The sequence below is a fragment of the Molothrus aeneus genome, chromosome 4 (assembly GCF_037042795.1).
Source record: "Molothrus aeneus isolate 106 chromosome 4, BPBGC_Maene_1.0, whole genome shotgun sequence".
Classification (NCBI taxonomy): Eukaryota; Metazoa; Chordata; class Aves; order Passeriformes; family Icteridae; genus Molothrus; species Molothrus aeneus.
The window spans coordinates 72,952,736-72,966,424 of record NC_089649.1 but is presented as its reverse complement, the minus strand read 5'-3'; the positions used below and the strand labels follow the sequence as shown (position 1 = coordinate 72,966,424).

At 49.3% G+C, this 13,689-nt stretch overlaps 1 protein-coding gene across 2 annotated transcripts in view; it reads left to right on the top strand.

Annotated features, from left to right (window-relative positions):
- The window catches only part of EXOC6B (exocyst complex component 6B), a 311,133-nt gene that overhangs the window by 139,587 nt on the left and 157,857 nt on the right, over nt 1-13,689 (top strand). For both annotated transcript variants that reach the window (XM_066548851.1, XM_066548850.1), the window contains one exon: nt 6,148-6,324. In XM_066548851.1, the coding sequence (XP_066404948.1) occupies nt 6,148-6,324 (177 nt within the window). The remainder of the gene's footprint in view (nt 1-6,147; nt 6,325-13,689) is intronic.

Below are 13,689 nucleotides of genomic sequence, written 5' to 3'. Positions count from 1 at the left end.
TTTTTTTCCCCTTTCTTTTTTCCCCCTAAGATTGCTTAAGGAATATGTATCCCATTTCTAGGGATATTGGGAAATGATATTTGAAAATTTGGTGTCTCAGCCCATTAGAGGGGTCTGTAAAAGCATCACAGCAGGAACTAATCAAAACTACCAAAGCCAGCCTTTAAATCATGGCTCCCTTTAAATCACCAGCCCCTTCTGCCCGGGCCTTATCTCGTGTCTCATCAGGAAAAACCTAATTAGATTCTGCTCAAAAGTAAATATTGGTGGGTGGAGGTGAAGGGAGGTGAGACTCAAGTGTTTGCAAAGGGGTGCAGAAAACAAGATGAAGTTACAAAAATAACAATATTGGAGTTTGAAAGGAGCTCCTTCCTCCTGGAGGTGGTGAAACAAACTTTTCCTTAGGGTGGCTCTGGAGGCAGAGCCTGGAAGGGTCCCTGGCCTGCTCTGGGAATGATCCTGTGGCATTGGGAATGAGCCCATGGTGTTGGGAATGATTCTGTGGCATAGAGAATGATCCCGTGGTGTTGGGAATGATCCCATGGTGTTGGGAATGAGCCTGTGGCATTGGGAATGATCCCATGGCGTTGGAATGATCCCATGGCGTTGGGAATGACTCCATGGTGTTGGGAATGAGCCCATGGTGTTGGGAATGAGCCCGTGGCACTGGGAATGATCCCATGGCGTTGGGAATGATCCCATGGCATTGGGAATGAGCCCATGGTGTAGGGAATGAGCCCATGGTGTTGAGAATGATCCCATGGTGTTGGGAATGATCCCATGGCATTGGGAATGAGCCCATGGTGTTGAGAATGATCCCATGGTGTTGGGAATGATCCCATGGCGTTGGGAATGAGCCCATGCTGCTGGGAGTGATCCCATGATCCTGGGAATGACTCCATGGTGTTGGGAATGACTCCATGGTGTTGGGAATGAACCATTCATTGGTGTTGGAAATGAGCCCATGGCATTGGAAATGATCCTGTGGCATTGAGAATGACTCCATGGAGCTGGGATTGACTCCATGGCACTGGGACTGATCCTAGTCCATGGCATTGGGAATGACTCCATGGCAGTGGGAATGATCCCATAGTGTTGGGAATGTTCCCATGGTACTGGGAATGACTCCATGGCCTTGGGAATGATCCTGTGGCAATGGGAATGATCCCATGGCAATGGGAATGAACCCTTGGCTTTGGGAATGATTCTGTGGCATTGGGAGTGACTCCATGGAGTTGAGAATTACTCCATGGCATTGGGAATGATCCCATGGCAGTGGGAATGATCCCATGGCGCTGAGAATGACTCCATGTTGTTGGGAATGACCCCATGGTGTTGGGAATAACCCCAAGGCACTGGGAATGATCCCATGGAGCTGTGAATGCCTCCGTGGTTCTGGGTGCTGGCTTGTGGCTGGGGTCACTTGATCTCGAGGAGCTGCGTTGCTTTGAAAAACCCAACTCTGAAAAATTCAACTACAAAAAATTCAGCTCCAGCTTGGTTGGGCTGGGTCCGTTTGGTTGTGAGGGGTGGGAAGGTGGAGTTTCTGTTCACAAGCTTCTGGGAGTTTTTTGGGATGGATCCTGGAATGCTGAGGGAAGTCCTTCCTGTTGAGGGCTTTGAATCCCAGGATGGTTTGGGTTGGAAGGTACCTTAAAAATCATCCCATCCCACCCCTGCCTGAGCAGGGACACCTTCCACTATCCCACGTTGCTCCAAGCCCTGTCCAGCCTGGCCTTGGACATTTCCAGGGATGAGGAGTCCACACCTCTCTGGGAATTTTAGGGTTTGAAGAGAAACCCCCAAAGCTGCATCCTGCAGGATCAAGCCCTCAGTGAAGGGATGTGCAGGAGACAGGATTTACACCATCAAATAATCCCAGGATGGTTTGAGTGGGAATGGACCTTAAATCCCATCCCATTCCACCCCCTGCCATGGGCAGGGACACCTCCTGCTGTCCCAGGTCCCCCTAAAAGTCTTCTGGACTGCCTGATGACAACCTCAGTGCACAAGGGTGGGTCACTGACCCGGGCCTGGCCCTGGAGGTGGAAAGGTGCCTCTGCTTGTCCTACCAACCATTCTGGAAATAGGATTCCCACCAGGAGCTGGGAATTGTGCCCTGATGGAGTGATGGGGGTGCTCCTGGTCTCCAGGCTGCTGTGGATGAGGGAGGTGGCTGTGCTTGGAGGGAGCTTCACCTCCACGATCCCAACACTTTGTGTTTGATCCTAAAAGCAACATCAGCTGTGACCAGGCCTTGGCTCTCCTGCCTTTTTTAATACTCCCATGGAGCAGAGTGAGCCAGGATTGATGGTCCTGCATAACAGAGGCAATCCCACAGGATAACCCCAAACTGGCCTCACTTTCCTGGAAACCACACCAAAAGGTGGGCGGATTTTGGGTTGGATTTATCATCTCCTGAGGGCTTTGGGCCTCCCCCAGCCCCATTTCCATGGGTTTTCCAAGGGTATCCCAGGTGTCACCCGGCCTCTGATGTGGGGAACTCATCCCTTTGTGGGGAACAGATCCCCCAAACCCCCCAGTGCTCCTCTGCAGGCTGGGTTTGATCCTTCCTGTGCCCCAGCAAATCCATGGAAGGGTTGTTCTGCTGCACTCCAGCCTGGGGAGGTGCTGGGAATGAGCTGGGGAGTTCCTTTGGATAATCCTGAACTTCTCCAGAGCTGCTTCCTCTGGGCCTCCCCCCAGCCCTGCCTTTCCCTCACAGTGAAACCCAAACCTCGCTGACTTCACGGAGCTGAGGAAAATTTGATATTTCTCACTTCTAGGTCACCTCAGTCCAGATCGTTTCCTGCCGGGAGCGGGGGGCTGGGAATGCCCTGGTGGAGATGGAAATGGAAAAGCCATTCCCGTTCCTCCTGGGGTGTGCAGGGCCTTCATCCTGGGCTCGGGGCATTCCTGTTCCTGCTGCAGTGGGAATGTGCCCATCACAGGTCAGGATTTGGCTCCTATGTTCCTAGAAAGGGAAGGGAACAAAAGCTCCACTGAGTGATGTGAGGTCGTTCAGGCAGAAATCCCTGGAAAATCTCATCCAATTTAAAACTCTCCCCGCAAAAATACTGAAAGGTGAAGATTCCTCAAGGTCCCAATTGCTCCTGGTGGGCTGGAAACCTTCTGTGCCTTTGGGAGCATCCTCTGGCTGGTTTTTAGGATATCTGGGAGTAGGGACACAGAAATTTTTCCTTCTTTTTTATTCAGAGAGTAGGGAGGCCCTGGCACAGGGTGCCCAGATTTGCTGTGGCTGCCCCTGGATCCCTGGAAGTGTCCAAGGCCAGGTTGGACACTGGGGCTTGGAACACCCTGGGACAGTGGAAGGTGTCTCTGGGGGTGGAATAGGATGGGATTTATGGTCACTTCTAACCCAAACTGTTCCTGGATTCCGTGATTTCCCAGCTGGTGCTTGGACTTTATTCCAGATCAAAACTCTTCTCTTGATAACTCAGTTTATTTGCATTAAAAGTGCAAAATCAAAACTTGGAGGGTAAATTCCATGTGGGGCTCCTTGTCCTGGAGCGATGCCGGAGGGACAGATTTCCTTGATTTCTAAATAACTGGAATTTATGAAATCTTATCAACATTTTGTTTGGATCTTATCAATATTGATACCTGGCCACATCCTGCTGTGCTCCCAACACAGGAAAGATGAATCCCTGTTGGAAAGCAGAGGTGGGACCAAGGTTGGTGATCCTCAGAGAGCTCTTCCATGGATCCTTGGTGACACCAACTCCATGTCCAGGCTGAAATCCCATGTGTTTCACGCTGAGGGCTGGGGCAGGGGAGTCCAGGGCTGGCAGCAGCATCCTCCAGCTCGTTATCCCAGATTTCCCTCTCCCATGACCGCCTGTGCTCTCCAGGCCCCCTCCACCCTGCTTAACGAGCCGCGTCCAGCTCAGGGCTCCGTCCAAAACTGCGCCTTTTCCCACTCTTTGATTCTCCCCTCTCCAGAAGGAGAAGGATTACATAAACTGGAGGGTTTAATGAGTGCACTGGGCTTGCTTTTGGGGGAATTTCCAGTAGATTCAGGGTTATAACTTCATTAGGCCTTGTTGGGAAACTCATGGCAGCGCTGGGCGGGCCCGACCCCGACCCTTTGTTGTGTTCTCTTCTGAAGGACCGAGCGCTCCCGCCCCTTTTTGAAGTCCTAATTCCCTTTATGGGATGTTGCAAGGCCTTTCTATAGAGTGCTGCCTCTGAAGTCCGAAAATCCCGGTGCCAAAAATGCCCCTTTCCCCATCGGCCTCGCGTCCTGACGTCGGGAGCAAAACTTTGTCCTGGGCAGTGTCCACCCAGACCTTTCCCTCTGGGGCTCTGTTGCAAAAATTCCCATTGTTGGGATTCATCCCTGAAGAGATTTTTTTTTAAAGGGATTGGGAGCCAGGGTTGGGAGTCCCCTGGCTCAGCTGGGAGGAGCACTCGGAGTAAATAAGCACTCTAGGGCTACTCCTGCTTTCCAGCCACTAGAGGTCAAGGTTGTGCTGTGGGATAACACATCCCACAAGGATTCACATCCCCATCCAAGGATTCACTCCTGTTCCCGCTGCAGCTGCCTCCAGGGGCAGCTTTGTACACGGAATTTTGTTAGGGGTTGCCCAGCTGGTTAATTAATTCAGAGCTGATTGTGTGTGCTCGGGGTGAGGAGCACTTTGAGGTGGATTTTCCGAGGGATGGGATGTCCATGCCTGGATTTTCCAAGGAATGGGGCCTTCATGCCATGCTTGGATTCCTCAGATGTAGGAATTATCCAGTACTCGGTCCCTGGTGGGGTTTTGCTTCCCAAGGGGAGATTCCAAAGGGATTTTGAAGCTGGCAAAAATCAAAGCTGCTCCTGAATAATTTTTGGTGGGACGTTAAAACTTCCAAGTTTTGAAAAGGAAATAATCTGGGAGGTTTGCACACAGATTAAGCACACTTTGTGCTCTCTGCAATTCAGGTAGCAAAAGTAATTAATAATTAGAGATTTTTAATAGTAATTAATAATGTTTTAATTCTCCCTTGGTGTCACTGACAGCTGGATCTCCAACAGGTTTAATGGTTTTCCTGCTTCCTTCTAAATCCAGGCTGCCACATTGCCATAGGGAAGGGGATGAGCCCCTTTTGCCACCTCAGAGAATCCTGGAATTCCAGGATGTCCAGGAGCTACCTGGGCTTGTGGAAAGTGTCCTTGCCCATGGAATGAGAGGATCCTGAAGATCCTGTCTGTGATTCCATGATTCCCACACACCTTTCTCCTGATACATAAAAAATCCACAGCATAATATGGGGAGGAATCCTCTAAATCTGTGTCTAAATCCATATAAATTCCAGGTTTTCCGAGTGTTTATTTTCCAGTTACACCAGCACACAAACCCACGTGTCCAGCAGGGCCACATCCATGGGATTGGCCTTTTCCCCCTGGTTTTGGCTGGGATTTGGCCCTGGAGACCCCTCGTGTGTTTGTGCTGCTCCCATTCCTTGCCCTTGTGTTTGAACTTGATCAGCTCCTGAGCAAGTGGGCCTGAACCACTTTTCCTGTCGATTATTGTGCTCCATATCAAAGGAAAAACAATGGAATTTTTGCAGGAGGGCACAGTGTGACCTCAGCTGCCAGACAACCCCAAAAACCCCTGGAATAACTCTGCGTGTTCCCAGCCCTCCATCCCGCTGCTTCCAGCACGTTTTCCTTGAGCACCTTTTACAGCTCGTTCCGCACATCAACAATGTGCAATTAAACCCTCCTGGGCTCCCACAAAAATGCTTTCAGGAACCTCTGGGGTCCAGATGTGGAATGTTTTGTGCCGCCACGGCTGGGAAAGAGGAACAAACCCAGCGGTTCAGGAGGTCCCTGTGACAGTCACCACATGGCCTGCGGGCCAATATCGCTGCAGCTGGGCCGTAAACGGATCAATGTGGCAGCATGGGGGCCGGGGCGCTGGGATTTGGAAAGAGTCAGGAGCGTGTTTGGATTGTTGCATAATCCCTGGCCTGCTTTGCAAATGGATCTGGGAATATCTGGCTCGGGGGAAAGGCGACGTGTCAGAATTCCGCCGAGCGCGTGGCGCCTCCGGCCTCCTTTGTCCCCGTTCAGGGCCAGAGGCTCCTCGTGCCTGAAAACCAAATGAAACCCCAGGTGGAACCTGTGTTTGCTCCTAGGCACAGCAGCAGAGGAACCTGGACAACATCGTGTCCCAGCAGCCCAGGATTGGCGGGGGAAAGAAATCCAAGAAGGAGTTCAGCGCCAGCTCCGAGCTGGAGGTGAAGAACACCAGCCCCATGTCGGAGCAGGATTCGGGGATCCTGGATGTGGAGGATGAGGACGAGGAGGAAGAGGTAAACACCAAACTGGGTGGTGTGGGGTGCCTGTGGTGTCTCAAGGGGTTTGCTCCTTGCTCATGGGGGAGTCCTGAAGGTGCAGAAGAGGCTGGAGAACGTGGGATGTGTCTCCAAATTTGGTTATTTTGTGGTTTTCTCCCTATTCCCATTACTGCGCTCAGTGGAGAGGCCAAGGATTGGGAACTGCCCATCCCAGTCTGTCCCAGCACCTTGCTGCTGCTGGAGAACATCCATCCCTCAGGGAAACATTGCTCCATAACCTGATTTTTGGCCTTTTCCTTTCTCCTGGTTTGTCTTCAGATAAGGTGTTGTGTCAGGATGGGAGGTGGAAATTTAAATTCCTTCATGTGCTCCCTTCTTCCCTTCCTGCTGCAGCTTCCTGGCACCTGACAGAGGGTTTTGGGAACCACATAACCTGGGGGTGGTGTTGGTTTTTCCTTCCTCCCAGTGCTGGTTCACCTGGGATTTGGGATGTTTCCCATGGAGTACAGCCCCATGTCTCAGGAAAGGCAGCTGCAGTGCAGGACCTGGAGGGTTGAGCCTTTGGATGTGTCCATCGTGCTGTGGGATGCAGCCGTGTCCTGGAGCTTTTGGGAAGTTCTGTCTGCCCCTCTGGATGGTTCTTCTCACTTGTTGAAGCCTCTTTTGTCAGGAAAATGATCTTTTCAGCTGCAGCCACTCCCTGGGCTGGGAGGTGTTTGTCACCCTGACCGTAACAGCCCCTGAGCAGCCAGAGAGGGGACCAAGGACGAGCTGGGAATTTGAAGTTGGGTTGTTCAAGTGGTTCTGGGCTTTCTGTTTTCCCTCTGCAAATCCATTCCCTCCTTTCCATGGCTGCTGTGCATCCAGAGCAGAGCGAGGTCACACCTTCCTCCATGGGGATGGAATTGTGGGCTTAGCCCAGACCCTTCCTGGGGCCTGCTCTGGGACCCTCTGGAGGGGCTCCACATTCCCACAGCAGCATGGAATGAGGCCCCGGAGCTGCTGCAGGGCTGGAGCCAGGCTGGCAGAGCTGGGAATGCTCCCCTGGAGAAGGGAAGGCTCCAGGCAGAGCTCAGAGCCTCTGGCAGGGCCTGCAGGGGCTCCAGGAGAGCTGGAGAGGGGCTGGGGACAAGGCCTGCAGGGACAGGAGCCAGGGAATGGCTCCCACTGGGAAAGGGGAGATTGGGCTGGGATCTTGGCAAGGAATTCCTGCCTGGGCTGGAATTCCCAGATTTGCTGGGGCTGCCCCTGGATCCCTGGCAGTGCCCAAGGCCAGGTTGGACACTGGGGCTTGGATCCTCCTGGGACAGTGGGAGGTGTCCCTGCCCATGGATGGGATGGGATTTAAGGTCCTTTCCCACCCAACCCATTCCATGTTTCCATGGTTCTGGCCTGTCCCAGACAGGTGATTCCCATCTCTGGGTGTGGTGGCCCTTTGGTGACCTCACAGGAGGTGGCCCTGCAGTGGGGGATGGGCAGGAGGGGCTGTCCCCATCCCAGTCCCTGTCCCAGGGTGGGCAGTGGCCGCTGTCCATGGTGATGAACAGTGGGGGAGGAGGGGCAGCAGCCATGGGACCCCTGGGTGCACCTGGCCAGGTGTCCTGGAGGAGATGACATGGGGGAGATTCCATGGGGGAGACCCCATGGAGGAGATCCCATGGGGGAAGGTCCCATGGAGGAGATCTCATGGAGCAAATCCCATGGGGAATATCCCATAGAGGAGGTCCCATGGAGGAAATCCCATGGGGGAAATCCCAGGGGGAATATCCCATGGAGGAGATGCCATGGAGAAGCCCCCATGGAGGAGATGCCATGGCGAGATGCCATGGAGGAGATCCCTTGGAGGAGATCCCTTGGAGGAGATCCCATGGAGGAGATTTCATGGAGGAGATGCCGTGGAGGAGATCCCATGGAGGTGCCCCATATAGGAGATCCCATGTGGGAGATCCCTTGGAGGAGCCCCCATGAAGGAAATCCCAGGGGTAATATCCCATGGAGGAGAGAAAAGCGAGCAGTTTGTTCCTGATCAGCTTTGAGTTCCCTGTGTTCCTTCCTCATAGAATCAGGGAATCTCCTGGATGGAAGGGGGTCCACAGGGATCATCCATCCATCCATCCACCCCTGTCCCTGCTCAGACCCCCAGAATCCCACCCTGGGCATCCCTGGAGCTCTGTCCCAACACTCCTGGAGCTCTGGCAGCCTCATGGCTGTGCCCATTCCCTGGGGAGCCTGGGCAGTGCCAGCACCTTCCTGGATGAGGAACCTTTCCCTAAAATCCAGCCTGGGCCTCCCCTGGAACAGCTCCAGGCATTCCCTGGGTGCTGTCCCTGTCCCTGGGTCACCAGAGTGAATCCTCCTGGGGATTTGTTCTTTTTGGAAAGAAAATTATTGATTTATTGGCCAAAAAAAAATCTCTCGAGTGGAAATGGAGCCATTCCAATTTTGGAGTCCTTGGAGGGAGACCTGGAGGGGCCGGAGCATGCCCAGGGAAGGGATTGGAGCTGGGAAGGGAATGGAGAATTCCTGAGGGAGCTGGAAAGGGCTGCAGAGTCCCTGAGGGAGCCGGGCAGGGGCTGCAGAGTCCCTGAGGGAGCCGGGCAGGGGCTCAGCCCGGAGCAAAGGAGGCTCAGGGGGGACTCTGAGCTCTGCCTGGAGCTTTCCCTTCTCCAGGTGAACATTCCCAGCTCTCCCAACCTGGCCTTAGTTCCCTGATGTCTCCTGGGCTCTCTCCAGCAGCTCCAGATCCTTTTCCTGAGGACCCCAAAGCTGGATTGGAGCAGAGCCATGGCTGGGGACAGCAGTGGAGTTTTAGGGACAATTCCTGGAATGTTTGTGTCACCTGCAGTCCCCCCCTGCTTCGTGCCTTGTCCTGGAGTGGAGCCCAGTGGGTTCTGGGTCCTGTCCTGTGTCCCTGTGCCCCAGCTCATCCATGGGTTCCCATCAATGGGACTCTGGGATCCCCGGATTTGGCTCCTCTGGAATTCCTGGTGTTCCAGTCTGGAGGGTTTTCACCCTCACTGAGGGACAGAACCTGTGCTCGTGTCCCGCATTTACCCCAAAACCCACCAAGGGTCCAAGGTCCAAACCCTCAGATCCCAAATTAACCCTCATATCCCAAATTAACCCTTATATTCCAAATTAACCCTTGCATCCCAAATTAACCCTTGCATCCCAAATTAACCCTCCTACCCCACATTAACCCTTATATCCCAAATTAACCCTTGTATCCCAAATTAACCCTCCTATCCCAAATCAACCCTCATATCCCAAATCAACCCTTCTATCCCAAATTAACTCTCCTATCATAAAATAACCTTCATATCCTGAATTAACCCTCCTATCCCAAAATAACCTTCATATCCCAAATTATCCAAACCCATAGCAAAGCTTCCCTAAACTCTGAGCCATCCCTGTGCTGGTGGCAGCCAGGGCTGCAGGTTTCCATGGAAAATTGGCCTTGCAGGAGTTAAATGAGCTGCAGGATTGTTTAACCCCACTTGCAGGAGGGATTTGGGTGTTTCCAGAGCCCTGCCCCACTCCCAGCTCTGGGAACGTGCCTGCTGCAGGATTTGGGAATGAGATTGGGAGGTTGATGTTGTGCGGACTGGGAAATTTTGGGATAAGATGAATAAATCCTTTGTTCTGGAAATCAAGAGGGATAAAAACCAGGATTGGGCTGGAGGGGGTGTCAGGGGAGCCATCAGTCCTGGCCTGGGGCAGCCCAGGCTCCCATGGCATCGGCACGTCCCAAAAATCAGGGATTTATGGATTGTTGGGAGCGCTGGCAGTGCAGCTCTGGCGCAGGAAATGCAGGCACTTCTTCAGTGCTAAATTCAGGGAATTTTAATTCTGTCTGAATGTTGAAATAGCAGATAAACGCCTGAATTTGTCAATGTGAGACAGGGTCATTGTGTGATGGATGTGTTAATCCAGGCAGAGGGAGAATTCCATGGAATCATGGAATGGCTTGGGATGGAAGGGACCTGAAAAATCATCAATGCCACCCCTGCTGTGGGCAGGGACAGCTCCCACTGTCCCAGGTGGATCCAGCCTGGCCTTGGGCACTGCCAGGGATCCAGGGGCAGCCCCAGCAAATCTGGGAATTCCAGCCCAGCCCCTGCCCACCCTCCCAGCCAGGAACTCCTTCCCAGGAAGAAATTCCCATGAAGGAATTCTTTCACTCCGGTTCCACCTCAGAGAGGAGTTTATCCCACCAAATCCCATCCCACTGCAGCCCTGCCATGGCCAGGGACATTTCCACCATCCCAGGCTGCTCCAAAAGCAGCTCCAGAGGCAGGAGCTGGAGGTGCAGATGTGGGAATCCCATCCTGGATCACCTCAGAGTCCCCCCATTGGGATCCCTCCCATCCCAAACTAATTTGGGATCCTGGGATCCGCCATTTCAGCTCCAGCCAGGACTGATTTCCCTCTCACCCTGCGATCCTTTACCAGCTCCATTTCCCCCTCACAGAGGAGTTTATCCCACAAAATCCTGAGGGTGCAGGTGTGGGAATCCCATCCTGGATCACTTCAGGATGGGCTTTAATGTCCCTCTCTTCCCAAACCACTCTGGGGTCCTGGGATCCCCCATTTCAGCTCCAGCCAGGACATATTTCACTCACACCCTATGATCCTTTACCAGCTCCATTTCCACCTCACAGAGGAGTTTATCCCACAAAATCCTGAGGGTGCAGATGTGGGAATCCCATCCTGCAGCACTGGGATCACCCCAGGATGGCCATTAAGGGATCCCAAACCATCCCAAACCACTCTGGGGTCCTGGGATCCCCCATTTCAGCTCCAGCCAGGACTGATTTCCCTCTCACCCTCCATTTCCCCCTCACAGAGGAGTTTATCCCAATCCCAGTTTTCCCTCCCCATCCCTCCTGAGGAGCCTCCAGGATGCTCCCTGAGCCCCCAGCTCCCCCCAGCCTCATTGAAACCCCAAACCCACCCCATTTCCAGGGCTGTCCATGGCCCTTCCATCCCTGCCCCTTTTCCCACCCCTTTTCCTGGGATTTGGGGTGCTGGAGCTTCCAGCCCCCAAGGAGAGCCAAGGGAACATCCCCAAAGGACACAAAATGCAAATTCCCCCTCCGATCCCACCCAGCCTCTTCCCCAGGGGAAAAACCGGGAAAAATCAAACCCAAACGGGGCTTTCAAGCAAACCCAATGTGAAATCCCAAGAATGAGTTGGGGTTTTTTGCCTGGTTTTTGCCTTTTTTCCCGCTTTTTGTTGCGTGTGTGGTGCCAGCATCCCTTGGATTCCGTGCCTGGAATGAGTCCCAGCGTTCCGTGGGATTTCAGCGGAGCAAAACCAACATTAAAGGGCATTTTCCTGCTTCCAAGCCCCTGAAAAATCAGAATATTTGGGGAGATCCCAGGAATTAAATGGAATTTTTCCATAACTGGGATCCTGGCTTTGCCTTGGACCCTCTGGTGTTGGAGCTGCTCTCACATAGAAATGATATTTTGGTGTGATAAACTTATTTAAATGGGATTTTTTTAGAGTCAAATTCAACTAAAACTGATTTTTTTTAGAGAGGAATTTATTTATATTTGAATTTTTTCTGAGTTATATTCACCTGAAAGTGTTGTTTTAGAGTGGAATTTAGTTCTATTTGAATTTTTTAGGGTTATATTCACTTAAAAGTGATTTTTTTAGAGTGGAATTTATTTAAATTTGAATTTTTTAGAGTTGCACCCCCCTAGAAGTATTTTTTTGAAGTTACGCTGATTTAGATGTGATTTTTTTATGATTTCTTTTGCCTAAATATATTTCTTAGAGTGGAATTTATTTATATTTTAATTTTTAGGGTTATATTCACCTAAAAGTGATTTTTAGAGAAGAATTTTGTTCTATTTGAAATTTTTAGAACTAAACTCACCTAAAAGTGATTTTTTAAAAATTACACTTATATAGATGGGATTTTTTTTATAGTTTAATTTGCCTAAATGCGATTTTTGAGAGTGGAATTTCTTTATATTTTAATTTTTTAGAATTGTCCTCAGCTAAAAGTGATTTTTTTGAGTGACACATTTAATATTAGCATTTTTAAAATCAGATTTTTTTTTAGTTACATTGATCTAGATGTGATTTTTTTACAATTTCATTCACCTAAATTTGATTTCTTAGAGTGGCATTAATTTAGATGAGATTTTTAGAGCTGAACTCGCCTAAATGTGATTTTTAAAGTGGAATTTATTTAAAATGAAATTTTTTAGATCTGCACTCACCTAAAAGTGATGTTTTTGGAGTTACACTGATTTAGATGTGATTTTTTTTAGTGTTTCATTTTCCTAAATGTGATTTTTTTTTTAGCATGGGATTTATTTAAATTTGTATTTTTTAGAGTTGCAATCAACTAAAATTGGCATTTTGGAGTGACACCAATTTACGTAATTCTTGATAAAATATTTTGATAAATTATATTTTTACATAAATTATGACAAAACAAATATGATTTATGTGATTTTTTTATAGTTTCATTTACCAAAATGCAATTTTTTTAGAGTGACTTTCATTTAAATTTGATTTTTTGGGGAAGATTTCACTTCTCCCCATGTGATATTTTACTCTTTCACTTGCCCATATTTAAATTGTTTTCCAGTTATCCTTATTTACCCATGGAATTTTCATAAGCTACACTCACCTGGGTGGGAATATTTGGACTGATGCTCATTTAAATTTAATTTCTTTAGAGCTACACTCCCCTAAATGTGATTTTTTTGGAGTGACTTTCATTTATATTTTTGCTATTTTAGGATTTCAGTTGTCTCTCTGTGATGTTTTAGAGTTCCGCTTACCCATATTTAAATTTTTTGCTGTTCTACTTATTTATAAATGAAATTTTTATGGCTTGCACTCACCTAGATGGGTTATTTTAGTGACACTTACTTAAATGTGATCTTTTTAATATTTTCATTCACATAAATGTGATTTTTTTTGGAGAGACAAACTTATTTAAATGTGATTTTTTTAGGATTTCAGTTGTCTGTCTGTGATATTTTAGAGTTCCACTTACCCATATTTAAATTTTTTGCCGTTCTACTTATTTATAAATGAAATTTTTAAGTTGCACTCACCTGGATGGGATTTTTTAGTGATGCTTATTTAAATTTAATTTTTTCATAGTTTCATTCACCTAAATGTGATTTTTTGGAGCGACAAACTCTTCTAAATGTGATTTTTTTTCAGGATTTCAGTTGTCTGTCTGTGATATTTTAGAGTTCCACTTACCCATATTTAAATTTTATTGCTGTTCTACTTATTTATAAATGAAATTTTTATGGCTTGTACACACATAGATGGAATTTTTTAGGGACACTTATTGAAATTTGATTTTTTTTATAGTTTCATTCACCTAAATATAATTTTTT